At 51.5% G+C, this 18637-nt stretch overlaps 1 protein-coding gene across 4 annotated transcripts in view; it reads right to left on the bottom strand.

Moving 5' to 3' along the window:
• GFRA2 (GDNF family receptor alpha 2) overlaps nt 1–18637 on the bottom strand; it is an 85463-nt gene that overhangs the window by 34664 nt on the left and 32162 nt on the right. For all 4 annotated transcript variants that reach the window (XM_072719421.1, XM_072719423.1, XM_072719422.1 and 1 more), the window contains one exon: nt 17830–18184. In XM_072719421.1, coding sequence (XP_072575522.1) covers nt 17830–18184 — 355 coding nt within the window. The remainder of the gene's footprint in view (nt 1–17829; nt 18185–18637) is intronic.

An 18637-nucleotide genomic window follows, 5' to 3' on the forward strand; every position in this document is an offset into this window, starting at 1 on the left:
CCTTATTTCTATCTGGTCCTCACAGCACCCCGGCTTAGGACGGGCAGTAATGCCACGGTCACCAGCGTGGTGCTCACTGTCACAGGGTAAGGAAGTAACAGCTCCACGATGCCTAAGCAAGTACCAACCCCACGGGAGACCAAACCTGCCCTCATCCCAATCCCTGGGCCTGCAGTCAGTGACAAAAAGGGGAAAATTGTACTGTTACCCAAGGTCATCAGGGAAAACAGAACAATGAGGATTTGGTCACATTCTTTTGCAGAGAAAACAGAGAATTTGCTTATCCTTATCCATCTCAATAGCCAACTCTAATTCCAAAAGGTCTTAATATGCTCTCTTGTCCCTTTTCCAAAGTCATCCTACAATATATATTTTTAATCTGGAAGGGCCCCAGCACAACAGCACTTCTGTAGGTCACTCATCTGGCAGCCTGCCAGGAACAAGGAAGCCGCCTGCATGGAGTATAACGTTTGCACACTGAAATAGATATTTTACTCCTAAGAAAATCCTTTATCTCTTCACTTAGAGTCTAATCGGTCCTGGTGCATACATAATTCTAAAACATAGGTGATCTGGTTTTCTCTTCCACGGAAAGCCCGAGAACGAGAAAGGGTGACAGAAGGAAACTCCCAGGGGCAGCCAGAGCCTTCAGCAGGAAATGACAGCAAACACGAAGAAGGAGACAGAACTACTAGAAAAGCAAAACACAGTGACTCAAAATTCACAGTATCTGGGGCTAATTAGTGCAGGGGCAAACGGATGTCTCCAAGTCAGGAACACCTGAAGGCATCAGCGCGTGTCATCTGCACGACGTCACCACCCGTCAACAAGAGCACTATGTCATCAAGAAAAGGTTAAGTTACCTTCTACAATCTCTGTTTCAGGAGACAAAGAGCATTTAAGAACTCAAGTACTCCTTGCACCTTGCACCATGCCAGGCCCTGGGCTGGATGCCGGGGTAAATGGACAAGCGCCGGCGCAAGCTGGAGAGACGCACTCGGTGAGCCGCACGCAGGTTAAAGCCCTGGAACAGGCTGCTGGGCCTCACGTTCCTTAAGGAAGGCGCAGCACAGTATGAATGATGACGATGAAAGGTGTTTCCCTTTCCTCCCCACATGCTCACGTGCCCCTTCTAGAAGGTGAGCAGGATTCGGAGGCCAGGAGGCCTGGGTGGCCCTGCCACTGAAAGGCCTTATTTTCAGACACCTTGTGAAAGCAGGCTGAGAGCCACAGGTGCCCAGGCCTGGTGAGCGGGGCCAGACAGAAGGCCACTTCCCCGGGCTAGAAGAAACCTGGGGCTGCAGCCCCGGGGCCCAGCTGAGGCAGCGGGTCAGGGAGCCCCACAGCCTTGAGGGAAGTACCTGCAGGGCCTCTCTGGGCCAGTCTGGAGTCAGCAGAGTTCACAGGGGTGATGGCCCAGGGCTACCCAGCCAATGCTGAAGGACTCATGGTCAGTGGGGCTGGCAGGAGGAGCAGCACCGCAGGCCACAGACCAGTTTCCCCCCCCTTCAGGCTCCCCCACCTGTGGTGGCCAGGGCCCCTGCATGCCACAGACCAGGGAAGCTCAATTCACTGGGACTGCATTTCCTGCCAGCCAGGATGGGGGGGGGGGGGGGCGAAGGGGGAGCTATAGCTGGTTTAGAAAGATCAGGAAATGTGATCTGACCCCAGAGTGCTGCAGAGTAAAATCCACACACTTTACAAGTACAATGCATCCTAAGAATAGCTCTGACTGGTTGGGACAAAGTAGTGCTGGAACACAGGCAACAGAACACAGCTTCCTGGAAGGCGGAGAAGCTTCGAAGAGGTGATGACCTCCGAGGGTCTTCTGAGATGAATGGGCACTTTCCATTTCACAGGAAAACATCCTCTGCAGGGGGGCCCACCCGTGCAAGATCCCAGAGACAACTTACATGCCCAGGGAGGCTTGAGCCCAGGCACCCAGAAGGAGTGCCATGAAAGGGACCAGAAGCAGGGGCCTCAAATCCTAGACTCTTCTGGAACCTGAGGCAGGAGGGGCCCGGGCTTTGAGTGCTTCGGAAAGTTCATTCTGAGGACTTATCTGATGGCTGCTCACTGCCAAGGTGTTTGATTGCAAAATCCATTTCCAAATGGCCTGCTCGTCTGTGAGAAGCTACAAGGACTGTATATCAGGAACGGCCATCCTCCTAAGGTTCCGCATCCCATCCCGCCTCCCAGCTTCCTCGGGCAGCGGCCACTCCCGTTCCACACCGACCCAGTCTGCCCGTCCCCAAAGCCCCACAGATCACCAGGCACCTGGCCTGCCCACAGCCCAAGCTCAGGAGCTTCATTTGTCATTAGAATGAGCAGATGATGACCCCTGCATTTATCCACAGCATGTGGTTAGAATGAAGGGTTGAAGCCCACAGGCCCACCACTGTGACCTCTGCTCAGCACCTGACACCTGAAGATGGGCCCTTTCAAGTCTCCAAGGAGAAAAGAAACAAGAGAGAGAACACGCTGGCTCCCCCCACCCCCAGCCCACCCCACCCCATTCTAACTACCTGGCAGGTTATCCAAACCCAGCAGGGCCCACGGCTGAGCTGGGGGGCACTGGAAACCCTGCTCTAGTTAAAATACATCTATCTGCAGCATTCAGAAAATAGCTATCTACAGCATTGCTTTCAGCTATAATGGAAAACTCATGGCTTTTATCTCCCCAACTTTATGACTATTGATGGGATAGAGGCTGAGGTTTGATGACCATTTAATAGCCGACCCTGTGCAGTTAGAGGAGCATCAGAAAGCAATGAAAGCGCCGAGATGATTGTCTGGCAGAGAATTCTCCGCTGAGGTCCAGGAAGCAAAACAACCACCCTCCCCAGGCTCCGACAGGAGAAAAAAAATCCAAGTCATCATCGTTTCTGTTTCTCCCTCCTCCTTTCTGCCATTGACCTCTAGGATGTTGATGCAAAGGGGAGAGAGGGGCGGGGGACATGAGCAATGTAGGAATGAGTCCTTATGCGGAAAGGCGGGGTGAGGGGGCTGACTGGTCATGCTCCCACCAGCCCTTCCTGCCCAGCCTGTAGTCCCCCATGGACTGGCTGGGCTTCTGGCAGGACTACAGGGGCTCCGGACTGTCTGATGGGCTCCCTGGGAAAGAACTGAAAGGAAAAGGAAAGAAGCAGAGGTCTGGTCTAGCCCATGATCCAACTGGTCTTCGACCTTCTGTCCACGGCCAGAAGCCAAAAGCGATTTCAGGGCTTTGCAAGTACTCAGGCACCAAGCCTTCCCTGTACTCCACCCCTTCCCCGGTCTGAGGGATCTGCCCAGTGTCTCCATCCCTGCCCACCTTCCTCCCCAGGTTAGAGGCCAGGGCTCTGTCTGGGGGTGGGGGTGAACACAGCACACTTTTTAAAAAGATTTATTTATTTGAGAGAGAGAGAGGGAGGAAAGAGAGAGAGAGAATGTGTGCACTTGAGTGAGGACAGGGGCAGAAGGAGAGAGAATCTTAAGCAGACGCCCCGCTGAGCAAGGAGCCCGAAGTGGGGCTCGATCTCATGACACCGAGATCACAACCCGACCTGAAACCAAGAGTGAGTAGCTCAACCGCCTGTGCCACCTGGACACCCTCACATCACACTTTCAGACATGCAGGGAGGGGCTATCAGGGCTGGATTCTCTGCAGCATTACAAGCACCTTCACTGATCTCTTATTTTCTACAACTGCCCTGTAAGGGAGACACTCTTTTAAATAAGGGAGCTGAGGCTCAGAAATGGTCCATGTCCGAAGCCTGGGACCCCGGTTTTTGACTCCCTGTCCAATGCACCCACTGCCAGGCCAAGATGCCTTGCCCTGCCCAGGGAGGTAAGACCTGCCCTTAGGCCTGGGCTCTGCCATTCTTGAGCTGTGTGGCTTTGGGCAGATAACTTTACCTCCCTGGACCTCAGTTTCTTTATCCAGAGATGAAATTTTGTTGGGATGAGCTTCAAGAGCTCCTACAGCTCTGTTTCCAAGTGAACTCACAGATTTTTTTTTAAGATTCATTTATTTATTTATTTATTATGATAGAGAAAGAGAGAGACAGAGACACAGGAGGAGGGAGAAGCAGGCTCCATGCCGGGAGCCCAACGCGGGACTCGATCCCGGGACTCCAGGATCGCACACTGGGTCAAAGGCAGGCGCCAACCCGCTGAGCTGCCCAGGGATCCCCTGAACTCACAGATCTTATGGGGCTCTACAAAAACACATTTTCTGGTACAATGTCTTATTCTTCCTGTACCGGCCACCTTCCAGACAACACACCGTTCTCCCATCGGGAATAAGGCTGAGGAACACTAAAGACATGGAAACCAAGGCCTTACCCCTGCCAATCCCCTTGTCATACACCATCACACCAGGGTCCCTCCAAGCCACCCCTCCTTCCAGCAGCACAGAAGGGAGGAGGATGCTCAGGCCAGTGGACAGGGACCTTCAGGGCTCTCCCCTTCCCACCTTTGGACCAGTGTAGGTGCTTGGGGTTGGTTCTCTCTCTGAGGACCCCTCTACCAGCCCAATTTCCTTAAAGACATAGACCTTAATTAAAGCAACTGGAATACAAAAGGAGGTACATGCAGAAGAGGTGGTCAAGTGCCTCCTCCACCCCCGGGCTTCTGTGGACACATTCCTAGCAGGGGGAAGAAGGAGGCAGGGGCCCCCCAGACCTGTTCACCTGCCCAGCTTTCTTCTCGCCCTGCCTAGGAGATGAGAGCCCACCTGTGCTCCAAGCACAGCTCTGCATCTCGGTCCATTAGCAGGGCAAGCTGGCAGCTTAATTGCCTCTGCTGCTGGGGCCCCCAGGTCTTCTGAGCTCACTGGTTACCACTCGGTAGCTACTAGTTGATTTCTCAGGGATTTCCAATCATCCCTGCTGGAACTAGGGGAGGATTAGCGAGCAGCAGGCAATGATCCTTGCTTAGTTTACTTAAAACTCCCCCAGAGAAGCAAAGCACTTAGGAAAACCAAGTGGAGAAAATATGCCACCGCCCCAGACCTTCCCTCCAGGCTCGGCCTGCCAGTACTCTCCAGTCCAGGCTTCACTGGTGGGCCCCACGGCCCCTCACTCTCAACATCACCAGCTAGCTTATGTTTTAATGGTGCCAACACCCATACCGACTCCTAAAATTCTCCACCTTGGGCATCATGCTTCCTTGTCTTTGGATAGCTGCTAAAGAGGCCTTCACATATCCCATTCTAAAACTCACTGGCTCCATTACAGTCCTCACCCTACATACTGCCTCTGAGAAGTTAGAGGAAACCACGCTCTCATGAGTGACCCACTCCAGCTGTATGCAACCCAAACCCACAAAGAGAAACGAGCCACAAACCAGTCCCTCCCTCTACCTTGAGGAAGTCCTGAGTCCAGGACCCAAGAGCTCTCTGAGGGCCTTGCTGTCTGGTACCCCTTCCTCTCCAAGGGCCTAGAATGTGCCGTCCCTTACCATCCCGCAGGCTTGGATCCAGACACAAGGTTCTCCCATAATAAGAGTGAATGCACACGTGTACAAAGAACCAAGGGGGCATGTCATCCCCAGGGACACAAACCCATGGGGAAAAGCAGACCGCCATCGAAATTGGGTAAACCTGCATATATGGAGATGTTAACAAAGGCTGAATGTTAACAATATATTTAGAGGAAAAAAATAGCTTACAAAACAGCATGTACTGCATGACATCATTTTTACTAAAATATGTGTATGCATATTTAAAAAGTCTAGAAGTATATTTTCTCCAAAATGTTTGCCATGGCTTATTTCAGGGTGTTAGAGTCAAAGATGATTCCTACTTTCTTTAGTATGCCTATCTTGCCTGAACGATGTGTTATAGCGAGTGCATTTCACTTTTATAATCAGCAAAAATGGTAAAGTGAATTCCATTTTAAAAATCAGGAGGAAAAAAAGAAGAAAGGAAAGGGAAGGGAGGGAGCCTCCTGGCTCAAATAATCCATTCTCTTCACTTGGCCCCAAGAGACAGGAGATCTGTGTCACACCTGCTCAGAAGGAACCTACAAAGCCCATCCAACTTGATACTTATCTGAGCCTGGCGAGGGAGCTCAAGCCTCTGCTTGGTACCTCTGAGGATGGGGAACTCACTAACTAAAAAAGCAACCCATCCCAGTTTCCAGCAAGATCACAGTCTAGTGTCTGCAAAACGTCGTACTAGGACTGCAACAGTATTAGGATATAACTCCTAATCCAGGACCCTTTTCACCTGACTCTATTTCTTCCCCTTACTAAGCAACAAGTTTGGAAAACCCTGAGTCTGTTGAAATTGGGATCAACAGAGGAAGGCCTGGGAGGAGCTGGGGGAGACCCTATGTGCTCTATGTCTCCCCAGGGCATGTCAAAGCTCCAATCTCTCTCTCTCTCTCTCTCTCTCTCTCTCTCTCTCTCACACACACACACACACACACACACACACACACACACACACACACCTTCCTCCCTCCACCTGCAGCACCTTCTGCTCCAAACAGGACATTTCTCCTTGCCCAGAACAAGCCAAGCCCAAGCCTGCTTCTCCCTCCTGTCCCCGTCCCCTGGAAGCCTCTGCCCCTACAGCACCCTGCCCTCCCTCCCACCCCAGCCGTAAGACCCTGACTCCACAGCACCTTCCATGGCCCTTCAAGCCCCAAGGCTCCTCTTCTCTGAATGCCTGCAGCAAGCAGTTTAATCCTTGTAACACCTAATTAAGTGGGGCCTCCTCTTCATATTTAATGTTTTCACACGTGTGAGACTTGTCTCCCCAAATGAGCTTACATGCTCTTTGAAGGAACTAATGTTTACCTTATGCTTGTGTGCCAGGTCCCACGCTCACTGCGCTCCTGCATTACTTCCCTTAATTCCATAATCTTGATCCCAAGCCCCGGCCTCCCTCCGGAACTCCCACATACACAAACACTTCACTGGATTTCCACTTGTTGCCGACAACAGCTCTGAAACCCAGGCATCTTCCCTCTGGGCCTAGACCTCGTCTTCCCCTCTTCTCTCAGGTGATGACTTTACCAATCAGGAGACCACCAGACCGGACACCATGGCATCAGTCTGGACTCCCCCCTCCCTCCAGTCCCTATCCTGTAGGTCTCCTGGGACTGACCTCGTCTCCGAAGTGTCTCTGACCTGGTCTCTCTGCACCAGCCCTCTGCCTTGGCCTGACCAGAGGCCCCATCGCAACACGGTCCCAGTTGGGCCTCTCTGTCTCCAGCCTTACTCTCCTCAAACCACTGTGTACACAGCAGCAAAAGAAATCTTTCCAAAACACTGGCGGGATCACGTTATAGTCTCTTGCTTAAAAGATTTCATGACTTCCCAGTGTCTTCTGGAGAAAATCAAACTGGCTCTCAGCCCCCACTTCATAACATACTCATTCCCCCTGTGAGGACAAGAGGCCTGCCTCCTTGTGTAGGCCCTATTCCTCCCTCAAACTTGCCTCAGATATCTCCCCCCATCCAAAGCTGCCCTCCACAATGGCCCCTGCCAGCCTCAGTGAGGCAAGCCCTCCATCTCACATCCAGTACAGGGCAGGCCTGTGGTTTACCTGAGTGTCCTGGGTGCTAAGCACTCACAGTAGTTCCACTGAATGGGTTACCAGGCTTCAATGTGGCATCATGTTACTGCCCTTATTTTGATGAGGAATACAGAGGCTCTGTGATGTTAAAGAAACTGTCCAAGCTCGGGATCCCTGGGTGGCGCAGCGGTTTGGCGCCTGCCTTTGGCCCAGGGCGCGATCCTGGAGACCCGGGATCGAATCCCACGTCAGGCTCCCGGTGCATGGAGCCTGCTTCTCCCTCTGCCTGTGTCTCTGCCTCTCTCTCTCTCTGTGTGACTATCATAAATAAATTAATTAATTAAAAAAAAAAAAGAAACTGTCCAAGCTCACACAACTGCCAAGGTGAGGATCTGAAGCCAGGAATCTGACTCCAGCTGATTCATTCCACCCTTTGAAGAATATAATCTGGGGAGTCTTTTCAGAGAGCTCAGCACCTGCCACAGGCCAAGTGGTGGAGGAGTCACACGCTCGAGATGACCCCTGCCAGACTAAAGCAATGCACCTTGGGCAAGGCAGGCTGTGAGCCACTATCCCAAGATTCCCCATTGCTCCAAAATGAAGAGTGGATATCTTACTCTTTATGCATACCTCAGTGTCCTGCTTCTACTCCAGGTAAGGGCACCAATGGTTACATGATTCCTCACCTCAGAGACCTTGGGCTGACTGGTCCACCTGCATGAGGGCTGTGAGTCTTCCATAAAAGCCTCCAAAAGGGCCCCCATGTGGACAGCCAGTTCTAGGATACCAGGAAGAAGGGGAACAGGGCTGCCTCACTCCTGTGGCTACCACCCCAAGAAGACAAAGAACAAATCCCAGCTGACCATGCGAAAAGTCACATCCCACCCCTGAACACCACAGAGAGGAATTCCCATGCAGTAGCCCTAGAGGCACTTCTCAAACGTTCCTCAGTGTTGTAGCATGTACCTCCTTGCCGAAGAAGGCTGAAAAAGCAAGTTTCCTTGGGCAGCCCAGCCTGTCTTCTCTGGGAGGGTGTTCATGTAGGTTTTTCAAAAGGGCATGGGGCTTAAAGAAAGGTCTCTTCTTGTATTTTAAGGACCCTTTTGGTGATAGCTAGAAAAACTGTCAATGGCAACCATATCACAGCCCCTCAGAGCCCAGGGAGGACATGCAAGGTGAGGATTAGAGTCCTAATCGTACTGCAGTGTGAGAGTCAGCATCAGAGACCATGACACAAATGGAGCTCACAACACGGGCTCTCCCCAAGGCTGAGCAGCCTCAGAATCACAGGCTCACCCTGGCCCAGAGTGTGGCCCTGCAGAGTGCCATGGGAGTGCCTGAGCATGCTCATGGTGGCAGTGACTCCCACCCTATACTTCTCAAAGCCAAGCCAGTGGTTGGGGTCCCCTTGGCCATTTCTCCATTGAACAGAGGAGCAACTTCTCCATGCTGCACCTGCTGCCTTTCCTGGAGGATCTTTCCCAAGAAGCTCTGACCAACCAACTGACAAACATTTCCTTCACTCTGATCAAGCTTCGGTAATCACCTCTTCTCCCAAACCGCTGTGGAAGAGGTCACCAATGCCTTCTACTTTCCCAAATCCAATAATTATCTGTGTGCCCTCATCTTTCTGGACCTCTCCACAGCATCTGGCACAGCTGTCCTCTCCCTCTTTCTCACAAATCTCCTTCAGACACCTTGGGGCACCATAACACCACCCCCAACCCCTTACCAGGCACTTATAGGTGCCAGGCACATTCTCAGTGCCTCTGCCCAGGCTAGCCTTTCCCGGGAGACCCTGCCCATTGCCCTCGCTTTGAATACCAGAAATATGCTAATGACCCCCAGAATTTATAACTCGCGTCAAGCTCCAGATAGGAATGTCTCAAAGGCATCTCAAAATTAACATGCCTAAAATGGAATCCCTGATTTATCTCCCTGTCTAAGCCTTCACCATCTCAGAAAATGGCATGATCACACACCAAGCTGCTCCAGCCAGAAGCCAGCAGGTTATCCTTCAATTCGTCTCTTCACTCCCACATCAAGGTATATCATCTCCATCTTCAAAATATCTCACATTTGCCCACTTATCTCCCTGCACACGGCCACCCCCTGGATTGAGCTGCCATCACCTCTGGTCTGGCGACAGTAGGATAACTGCCTCCCGGGCTCTTTGCCTCCTCCCATGGCTCTCCACACGTAGCCCAAGTAATCTTAATTTTAATAATGTCCCTAGTTGGCTTCAAAGCTTCCTTCTAATTGTGCTCAGAAAAAAAAAAATCCAAATTCCTTGTTATAAAACAAATATGTCACGGGGATGTAATGTACAGCATGGGGAACAGAGTCAATAATATTGTAATAACTTTGTCTGGTGACAGAGAGTGACTACACTTATCTTAGTGAACACTGCGTAATGTATAGAATTGTCAAATCGCTGTCACATACCTGAAACTAATAAAACACTGTATGTCAACTATACTTCAACCGACAACTAAATCCAAACTCCTTGCAGTGGCCAGCAAGCTCTGTGTGAGCTGGCCCTGCCTCCCTCCTCTCACCTCCCCCTCCTGTTCCCTCCTGGGGCCCCCTCGCTCCAGCCACACTGGCCTCTTTTCATTTCTCCAGCAATGCCAGGCTCCCTCCCAGCTCCAAACTTCTGCACATGCTATTCCTTCTGCATGAAATGTTCTCTCCTATCTGCCTTACCTCTGGCTTCTCCATTCTTCAAGTCTCCATATAAATATCACCTCCTCAGATAAACTATTCCTGACCGCTGTCTAAGTAGCTCCTCTATTTCTATGTCCCACTCATTTTGCAAATGCCAGTTATATATTTATCTGTTTACTATCTCCTCCATCAGACAATAAGCTCCAGGGGAACAGGGACCATCTCAACTATATGCTCCAGTAAGTACCTCATGTCTAGCACAGTGCCTAGCACCCAATAAATATTTGATAAATATATAAGTCAACACAGTAGTAATAGAAGAATGGAAAAAACCAGAGACCTAACTGGGACAATAAAGTATTAAAGGAAGGTCATGTGATCAGTGGCACATGAAGTATACAGACAAGTTCTAGAAAGTATCAGTAAAAGATATAGCCAGGAGATGAGGACCACACAGGCTTTGAAGGAAGGTAAGTTTTCGTGCTATAGAGTGAATATTCATGTCCTCCAAACTGATATGTTAAAATCCTGATCCCCAGTGTGATGGTTTTGAAGGTGATTAGGTCATGAGGGGAGAGCCCCCATGATGGAATTTGTGCCTTTATTTAAAAAGGAGCCCAGTGAACGATGCAAGATGATAGCAGCTGAAAGTGTGCCCTGGTCCTGTGTAAGCAACACACATACAAGTGGAGGTGATGCTTCTGGTGTGGACAAACCTTAATGACTCGTACTCCTATTCTCTGCATTAGTGGCGTCTCCTCCAAATGGTCATTCCTCCTGTTGCTCATCCAGCAATGGAGGGGTTCTCATGCAGAATGCCACAAGTGGGAGCCTCTGCTAGACAAGGGGTACACCACCACATCTCTGTGGGGTGTGAGCGTTACGGAGCCCAGATATCCATGCAGCAAGCCTGGACAATAATGGTTTAAGGCACTCTTTGCCCAGCCATGCTAAGACCCCTGCAGTGGGCAGAGCTGGAAGATGTAAACTAGATATGCAGGCAGTGGCTTCCCACCGCATTTATTTTCCCAGAGCCTTCAGTTAAAATGACATTCAACATTCCAGCTTGGTCTCAATGTGCCACAGGAAATTCCAAGAGGAGTCATTTGGGCATCCTTGGGCAAGCAGGACCCTCACTGAGGCCAGCAGCAGGAGCCAGCATGGGATCCCCAGTGGGAAGATGGGTTTTGGGCTTCAGCAAGGCTGAAGATCCCACAATGCTGCCCGCATGTAGAATCTCCATCCACTAGCGACCTTGCTGGTTAGGTTTTCTTCAGGAAGATGGTGACTTCTCTACCCCATGGCACTCCTGGGGAAAGACTGGGATTTGGGGCTCCGAGCTCTGCTCAAGCCTGGCAGGCCCTAAGCCAGGTTCACGTGTATGTGGCTCCTCTTCACAAGGGCTGCCCGCAGTGCTACCAAAGTGACCCAGGGAAGACCTGGTAGGTAGCAGACCAGAACTGTGATGTCAAGAGAACCTGAGTAGAAATGCTACCATCTAGTTGATTGTGTGGCTTTCTTCTCGCTGCAGAGGCAATAATGACAGCATGTTGGCACTAGACTCGTAAGCACCCTGAGGGCATGGACTTCCACCTACTTTACTAACTAATCCCAGCACAAGGCCCACAGCGGATGATCAATAAATAGCTGTCAGATGAATAAAGGAACGTCCTGAAGACCCACACTCCTCCGCTCCAGGTGACCCACAGGGCCCTGGAACACTGGCTGGATTCCCGCAGAGCATCCAGTTTGCCTCACCCATGCCTGTGGCAGACATCACTAATCAGTCATTCATTCACAGTCCTCCAGGCAGCCAATCCAAGTTGGACATCTAGAAAAGACAGAGCTTTGAGGAGTCCAGAAATCCTTCAAGAATCTAATGAAAGCACCGTACTTCTCTCTCAAACATACACATGAAATTTTGCATATGATTTCACGATATTCCAGACTCTTTCCTTTAAAAGAAGTAAAGGCTTGGAAGCCCCAGAGCCCACCACCCCCTGCAAATAATCATTTGCTGCTGTGTAGAGATAGCCCACTAAAACTGTCAGCCAACAGATTTTATAAAGAATCCCAAAGAAGCTGAAGGGCCACACCAATCAAATCCAGACCTGCCCAAATATACTGCCTGCCTGCAGACACCAGACATGCCCCCAAGCTAAGCAAGAGGGCAAGCCTGTCGAAGGGACTCCTCCCCATTCCGTGTGGACAACCTTGATGGAGAGGACCCCATCCCTCTGCCTTCCCAGCATTCCTCCCAGACCAGGACAGCATCCACTGCATGAAGGAACCCAGGCAGCCAGGGTAGCCCCAGGCTGGAATCTATTTATACCCATCCTCAGCATCCAGAGGTTAAATTACAGCCCAGGATATGGCACAGGGCCAGCACCGAGTTATTTATGTCCTCTCGGGAGACCAAGAGGAATAGGGCATTTCAGACAGCCTCTTCCAAACAAGGCCTGAAAGGGGACACAGTTTACAAGACAACGGAATCATCCTCCCCACAGCTTCCCAGCCCCATATACCCTACCCCCATGCACACACACATACAGTCCAGACCATCCTCATAATGAGTGTAAGTGGAGGGTAGCAATCAAAAGATCAGGTTAAAAAAAAAAAAAAAAAAGAAAAGAAAAGAAAAAAGTAGGTCATGGCCCATTGTGGAGCTGGAGTGAGAGAATTCGACCAAATTCCGTGGATTCATTCCAAGAGATTCTCCAGGCTTTTCAGACTCCGTATCAGGAGACTTTAAAAGGAAAAGCCTCCCCTTGTCTTAAGTTTACAGTTCTGAAGGCTCATGGGATATGAACGAGACAAAGGCTAGAGACATGGCTGGCGTAGGAAGCTTCCATGCTGATCCTGATCCAAAGAATCAGGGGAAGATTCTGAAGTGCTGCCCAGAACCCCAGCCCCGTAAGCAGATGTCTTTGCTTAACCAAAGGCTTCTTCAAACCCCAACACCTTGTAGTTAGTGACATTTCATAAGATGGCATAGCAGAGTCTGTTAAATATCACACTGGGGATGTACAAGGCCTGCCCCTGGGTATGCCCCAAAGCAGATTAACAAACTTGCTTTAATGTAGTGCCAGGTGAGGTGAACTCTGGCAGAGCTGTCCCCCACCCCCGTGCCCCCTGCCAGGAACCCTGGGCCAAGATTCACTCAGGGAGAAGCATAGCCAGGCCAACACCCCCAGCAGGAAAGTGAAGGGGGTGAGGCAGGCTTGGCAAAGTGAGGACTGGGTGCTAGAGCACTGGAGCACAGGGCATGTTCTGAGAGATGCCTGCAGGCAAGGGCCTCATTCCCAAAGAGTTAGCTCAAAGAAGCTTTGTCATGACCCCCATCAAAGCCAGCTTTGTCCATTAAAGTATCCAGAAAAGGAAGACTCAAAGTCTCCATTTCCTCGTCCAAACACCACAGCAATGGGCTCTCCCATTTCACAGTGAAGATTTCCACCTGCGGTGCCTACCCTGGAGGGCAGAAACCTAAAAAGATCCAATGCCAGGAGGGCGCTCCTTCCTGGGCAGAGTGCAGAGTGAAGCCTGGGCTGCCTCTTCTCCACATGCCCCCTCCTACCACCCGTCACCTCCTTGGGCTCCTCTGCAGACATGGTGAAGGGTCCATGGGTCAGTACGTCAGGCTTGCAAGAGCATGGGGGGTTGGGAAATGAGCCCCTCTCCTTCCAGGCCTCCCCCTAGGTCCTTCAAATCTGCCCTCCCAGGCCCTCTCAGGAGGTGTCTCTGTTGTGCCCTCTTGTGCCAAGAGCTCCTCTCTCCAAGAACAGAACCTCAAGTGGAGTTGCAGGGGGAGAAGGCTGCCCCAACAGACTCAGAACCGTGGAGGGGTCCTTGGAGATGGGTGAGCATCCCCTTGTGATCAGTGAAGAAAAGGAAGGCATAACGAGTGAAATGGGCCATCCAGGACCACCCAGGAGACCAAGAGTATGTCTTCTAGCTCGAGGGTGTCCACGACAACCACTTCCACCCACCACCTATCAGTCTGTTTCACCCATGTGCACCTCCCCAACCCTGCCTTAAGCCTCAACTCTGAGTCATGGGCAAAGTTCCACAGAGGACACCTGGCCATGCTGTTATATGCCCCAGGCCCTACTGGCCCCATCCTGGATGCAGGCAACCCTATCACATCCTGGAGCACCTAGAATTTCTATTCTTGACCCAATTCAAACATCTAGAGACGGTACTGTTCATGGGTCCTGTGGTCACTGCTGTCATTGCAAATACACTGTGTGAGGCGGCCTGGCAGGTCATGTTAGCACCTAGAAGAAGGAGAGAATGCGTCTCCATGCAAGAACTGCTTTGCTCCCTTCCATCGTGTTTTGGGACTCATGCGGCTCATCAAGGTCCTGCTATCCCAGCTACCTGAGGCTCAGAGCTCCACTCAGTGACTGTTAGATCACACACCTGCGGCATTTGCTCCCAACTTCCTTTACACGGCTCTTGGTTTCTTCTTCCAACCATCCTCTTTGTGTATGTATGATTCATTTTATTGTATTTTATTTAAAGATTCATTTATTTATTTGAGAGAGAAAGAGATTGAGAGTGTAAGCAGGGGGAGGGAAAGTGAGAGAGAGAATCCTCAGGCAGACGCCCTGCTGAGCATGGAGCCCAACACGGGGCTGGATGCCAGGCCCCTGAGATCATGACCTGAGCTGAGATCAAGAGTCAGCCGCTCAGGTGCCCCTGAGCCAGCCAGGTGCCCTGCATAGTTTCTTTTAAATCGCCTCAAGCAGTGTCTGTAGGTGATAAGACACCTATTTTTTTTTTTTTTTTTTAAGTAAGCAAAACAGAAAGGCCCACCTTCTACACAGCTCTCCAGAGCCTGCAGCTAGCTCTGGGGATCAGGCCCATCTCTGAACTCAGGCAGGGCTTGTTCTCCAAACCCAACTAAGCGCTTCCCCTTCATCCAACATGGCCCCTATACTCCCATGGCACAGAGGCCTCCCTTCCCTCTGCAGGCTCTGTCTCAGTATCTCTGTTTCTGGTTTTTTGTTTTGTTTTGTTTTGTTTTTTTGTTTTTTTTTTTTAGGTTTTTTAATTAATCATGAGAAACAGAGAGAGAGAGGCAGAGACACAGGCAGAGGGAGAAGCAGGCTCCATGCAGGGAGCCTGACGTGGGACTCGATCCCAGGTCTCCAGGATCACGCCATGGACGGAAGGCGACACTAAACCACTGAGCCACCCAGGCTGCCCTCTCTCTCTGTTTCTCTCTCTCTCCCTCCCTCTCGTGCATGTCCTCAACAAGAGGGTTCGCCTCCACTTCTGCCTCCTGCCAGACCTAGATCAACTGCAACTAGCTTCCGCCTCCACTCACTCACTCACTCACTCACTCACACAGACTTACGTTCACACACCGCCTCACACATACACAGCATACACACGCTTCCATACACTCTTGCATTCACACACACATACACACTCCCTCCCATGGACACACACACACACACACACACACACCATGAGGCGCCATGTCTCCCACCCTCCCTCCCTCAGGAACCCCCATCTCTCCTGGATTCTGGTCCACTCTCTACCTGCGAGCCTCTCTGTCACAAGCCCCCCTTCTTCTGCACTTCCTCAAAGAACTTGTGTTTTCGGCAGAGTTCCGCCTCACCGTCCACATTAATGGCTTCTCTTATCACCAAAACACTGAGGATGCCCAAGTCTGTAGGCATCTCCAGCCGAGACTCCACCAACCCACCCTGCACCATTTCACTCACTGCTGGAGCTTTAATCACCGAGGCGCCCAACAACTCCCAAGCCCATTTCTCCACCCCAGCCCCTTTACTGAGCATGCCCCCAGACATTGCCAAGGGGATGGCATTGGTCCTCCAGGTACCACAAATGCTGCACATCCAAAACCCGCCCCCCACACTAAATGGGTCCTTCGTCCCATGAGTATTTAACTAGGAAACATGACGGTCACCGCTCATTTATCCATTCAAGTAATGTTTGTGGAGTGTTCACCATGTGCCAGGCTCTCTGTGCAGGATGAGGTGTGGAATAAACAAAACAGAAATGACTTCTGCCTCCAGGGAACTTTCAACCAATCACCCAGTCCGGGCAAGTCTACTTACAAATCATATCTGAAATGATACACTTCTCTCCACTCCTATAGCTGCTTAGTCCAGGCCAGTACGCTACACTGGTAAGCAGCAGTATTGATGGATCCCGGCTCTGAAACGTATGAGCCGTGTGACCTTAGGCGAGGTACTTTCTGCATCTCGATCTCCTTGTGTGACAGATAAAGATGATAATAGTTATCTGCCTCATAGCTTTATTGTGAGAGTTAAATTAGATAAACCATATAATAAACCAGAGCCCAGGGGATCCCTGGGTGGCTCAGTGGTTTGACGCCTGCCTTTGGCCCAGGGCCTGATCCTGGGGTCCCAGGATCGAGTCCTGCATCGGGCTCCCTGCATGGAGCCTGCTTCTCCCTCTGCCTGTGTATCTGCCTCTCTGTGTGTGTGTGTCTCTCATGAATGAATAAATAAAATCTTAAAAAAAAATTAAAAAATAAACCAGCGCCCAGCACACAGTAAGCAATCCCTGAATACCTGCACTACCGTGACTTCTGTTCCTCCAGCAGCCCCGCCTGTGGCCTCCCCGCCTCACAGCCCTACCTCCACATGCCCCCACCATCCTCAGCTCTCCATAAGGCCAGGCTCTCTCCTACCCTCCAGCCTCTGCATATGCTTTTCCAGCTGACAACATTCTCTGGCTTTCTTCTTCCTATTTTTCAAGGTTGAGCTCAACGCCCCCTCCCCTGGACCCCCAGGCAGATGTCCCTCCACGATTTCCACCTGCAATGCCTCATCTGAGAGCCCACAGCCCTCACCCCACTGCACAGGGATCACTGTCTTCTCTGTCTCCACCCCCTGGACTGGCTATTCCTCGCCAGAGCACGATGTTCACCTCTGCGTGCCCAGGCCTTACAACTTAGTGCTGGGTGCAACAGGGGCTTGATAAATGCTTAACAACAAACAAGAACTGTAAAGAAGCAAATTTCAACTCCCTGTAACGACGATCAAAAAAACCCTCCTAATGATTAGGCTACACTCACTAAGCATTTCCTCTAGGCCAGGCTCTGTGCCAAGCTTCGGGCACACATCACCTCATCTAATCCTCACGTTACAACCCTGTGACGTGGGCATTTGTACTCCTGTCTGCAGGTGAAGGAACGGCAACTCAAGAAATGTTTACAACTCTCTCCGAGCCAGGCAGTTAGGAAGCGGAAAAGTCCAACCCAGGCAGCCAGACTCGGACCCGCGCTGCAGGCCGGAACCAGCCTGGCTCTGCCACCAGGGTGCAAAGAGCCACCTCTGTGATTTCTGAGAGCCCCTTCCTGATGGCCACGTGACCTCACGAGGACATCAGGTGGGGGCCTCCTGCAGAGGTGGGATGGAATCCACTGAAGGTCCCTTTAGTCCAGGCTCTAGAGGTCTAGGATTTGAAATTCTACACTCCTGGGCTTGCTCCCTGCGGCTTCCCACAGTGCTAAGCATGAGCAGAGCGCGGAGCAGGCACAGAAACCATGAACCTGCACCCAATGAATGAGTGGCCGGCAATCCGGTCGGCGATACCTGAATCCCCTCTTTGCTGGGCCCACGAGCTGCAAAGCGGTAGCGTGGTGGCAGGCTTACCGGCACAGGTGGTCGGTCCGGCACACGCTGCGGAGGTCCAGGCAGTTGGGCTTCTCCTTGTCCTCGTAGGAGCAGCTGGGCAGGATGGTCTGCCGGCGGCGCTCGGCACACGCCTGGTCTTGGCAGGAGCAGAAGAGCATGCGGTAGGTGTACTCGCTGGGCACCCGGTCGAAGAACTGGCGCAGGGCCTTGTGGCACTTCCGGCGGTTGCAGCGCTCGGTGGGCGAGATCTCACGGTTGCAGATGGAGATGTAGGAGGAGCGCAGCTTCTTGCAGTTGTCGTTCAGGTTGCAGGCCTTGGCAGCGTCCAGGCAGTGGTTGCTCTTGGCGCTGACCGCCGGGTCTGCCCCTGTCCCTGGAGGGGAAGGAGCGAGCAGGTCACAGGCCCGCACAAGCATGGGAAGACCACAGCACCTGCTCCCTGGGAACACCTCCCAGCGTTCAATAAGCCCTTTGCCTCAGTTTCCTCATCTGTGAAGTGGGGACACCTAATAGGCAGTTAGGATTTAAATGACCGAATAAGCAGGTCCACAATGGGCTTATAGGACAACACCTGGTATAGAGCAGCATGTACCTGCAGGGAGCTACAAGGATGGGGACTGCTAATTCAGCCTTATTTAAAACTTATAACAAACAAAATGGCAAGCAACTAGGTGTTCATAGTCATGTTCATAAATGTGAGTAATGGAAAATAAGATGACTGGCTCAGGATCATACAACCTATGGCAGGCTGGGTTCCCAGGCCCCTGAGCACCCAGGAGCAGCACACTTGAGCAGGCTCCTGGTCAAGGGTCCTGCTGGCATTTAG

Source organism: Vulpes vulpes, chromosome 9 (assembly GCF_048418805.1).
Source record: "Vulpes vulpes isolate BD-2025 chromosome 9, VulVul3, whole genome shotgun sequence".
In the NCBI taxonomy this organism is placed as follows: Eukaryota; Metazoa; Chordata; class Mammalia; order Carnivora; family Canidae; genus Vulpes; species Vulpes vulpes.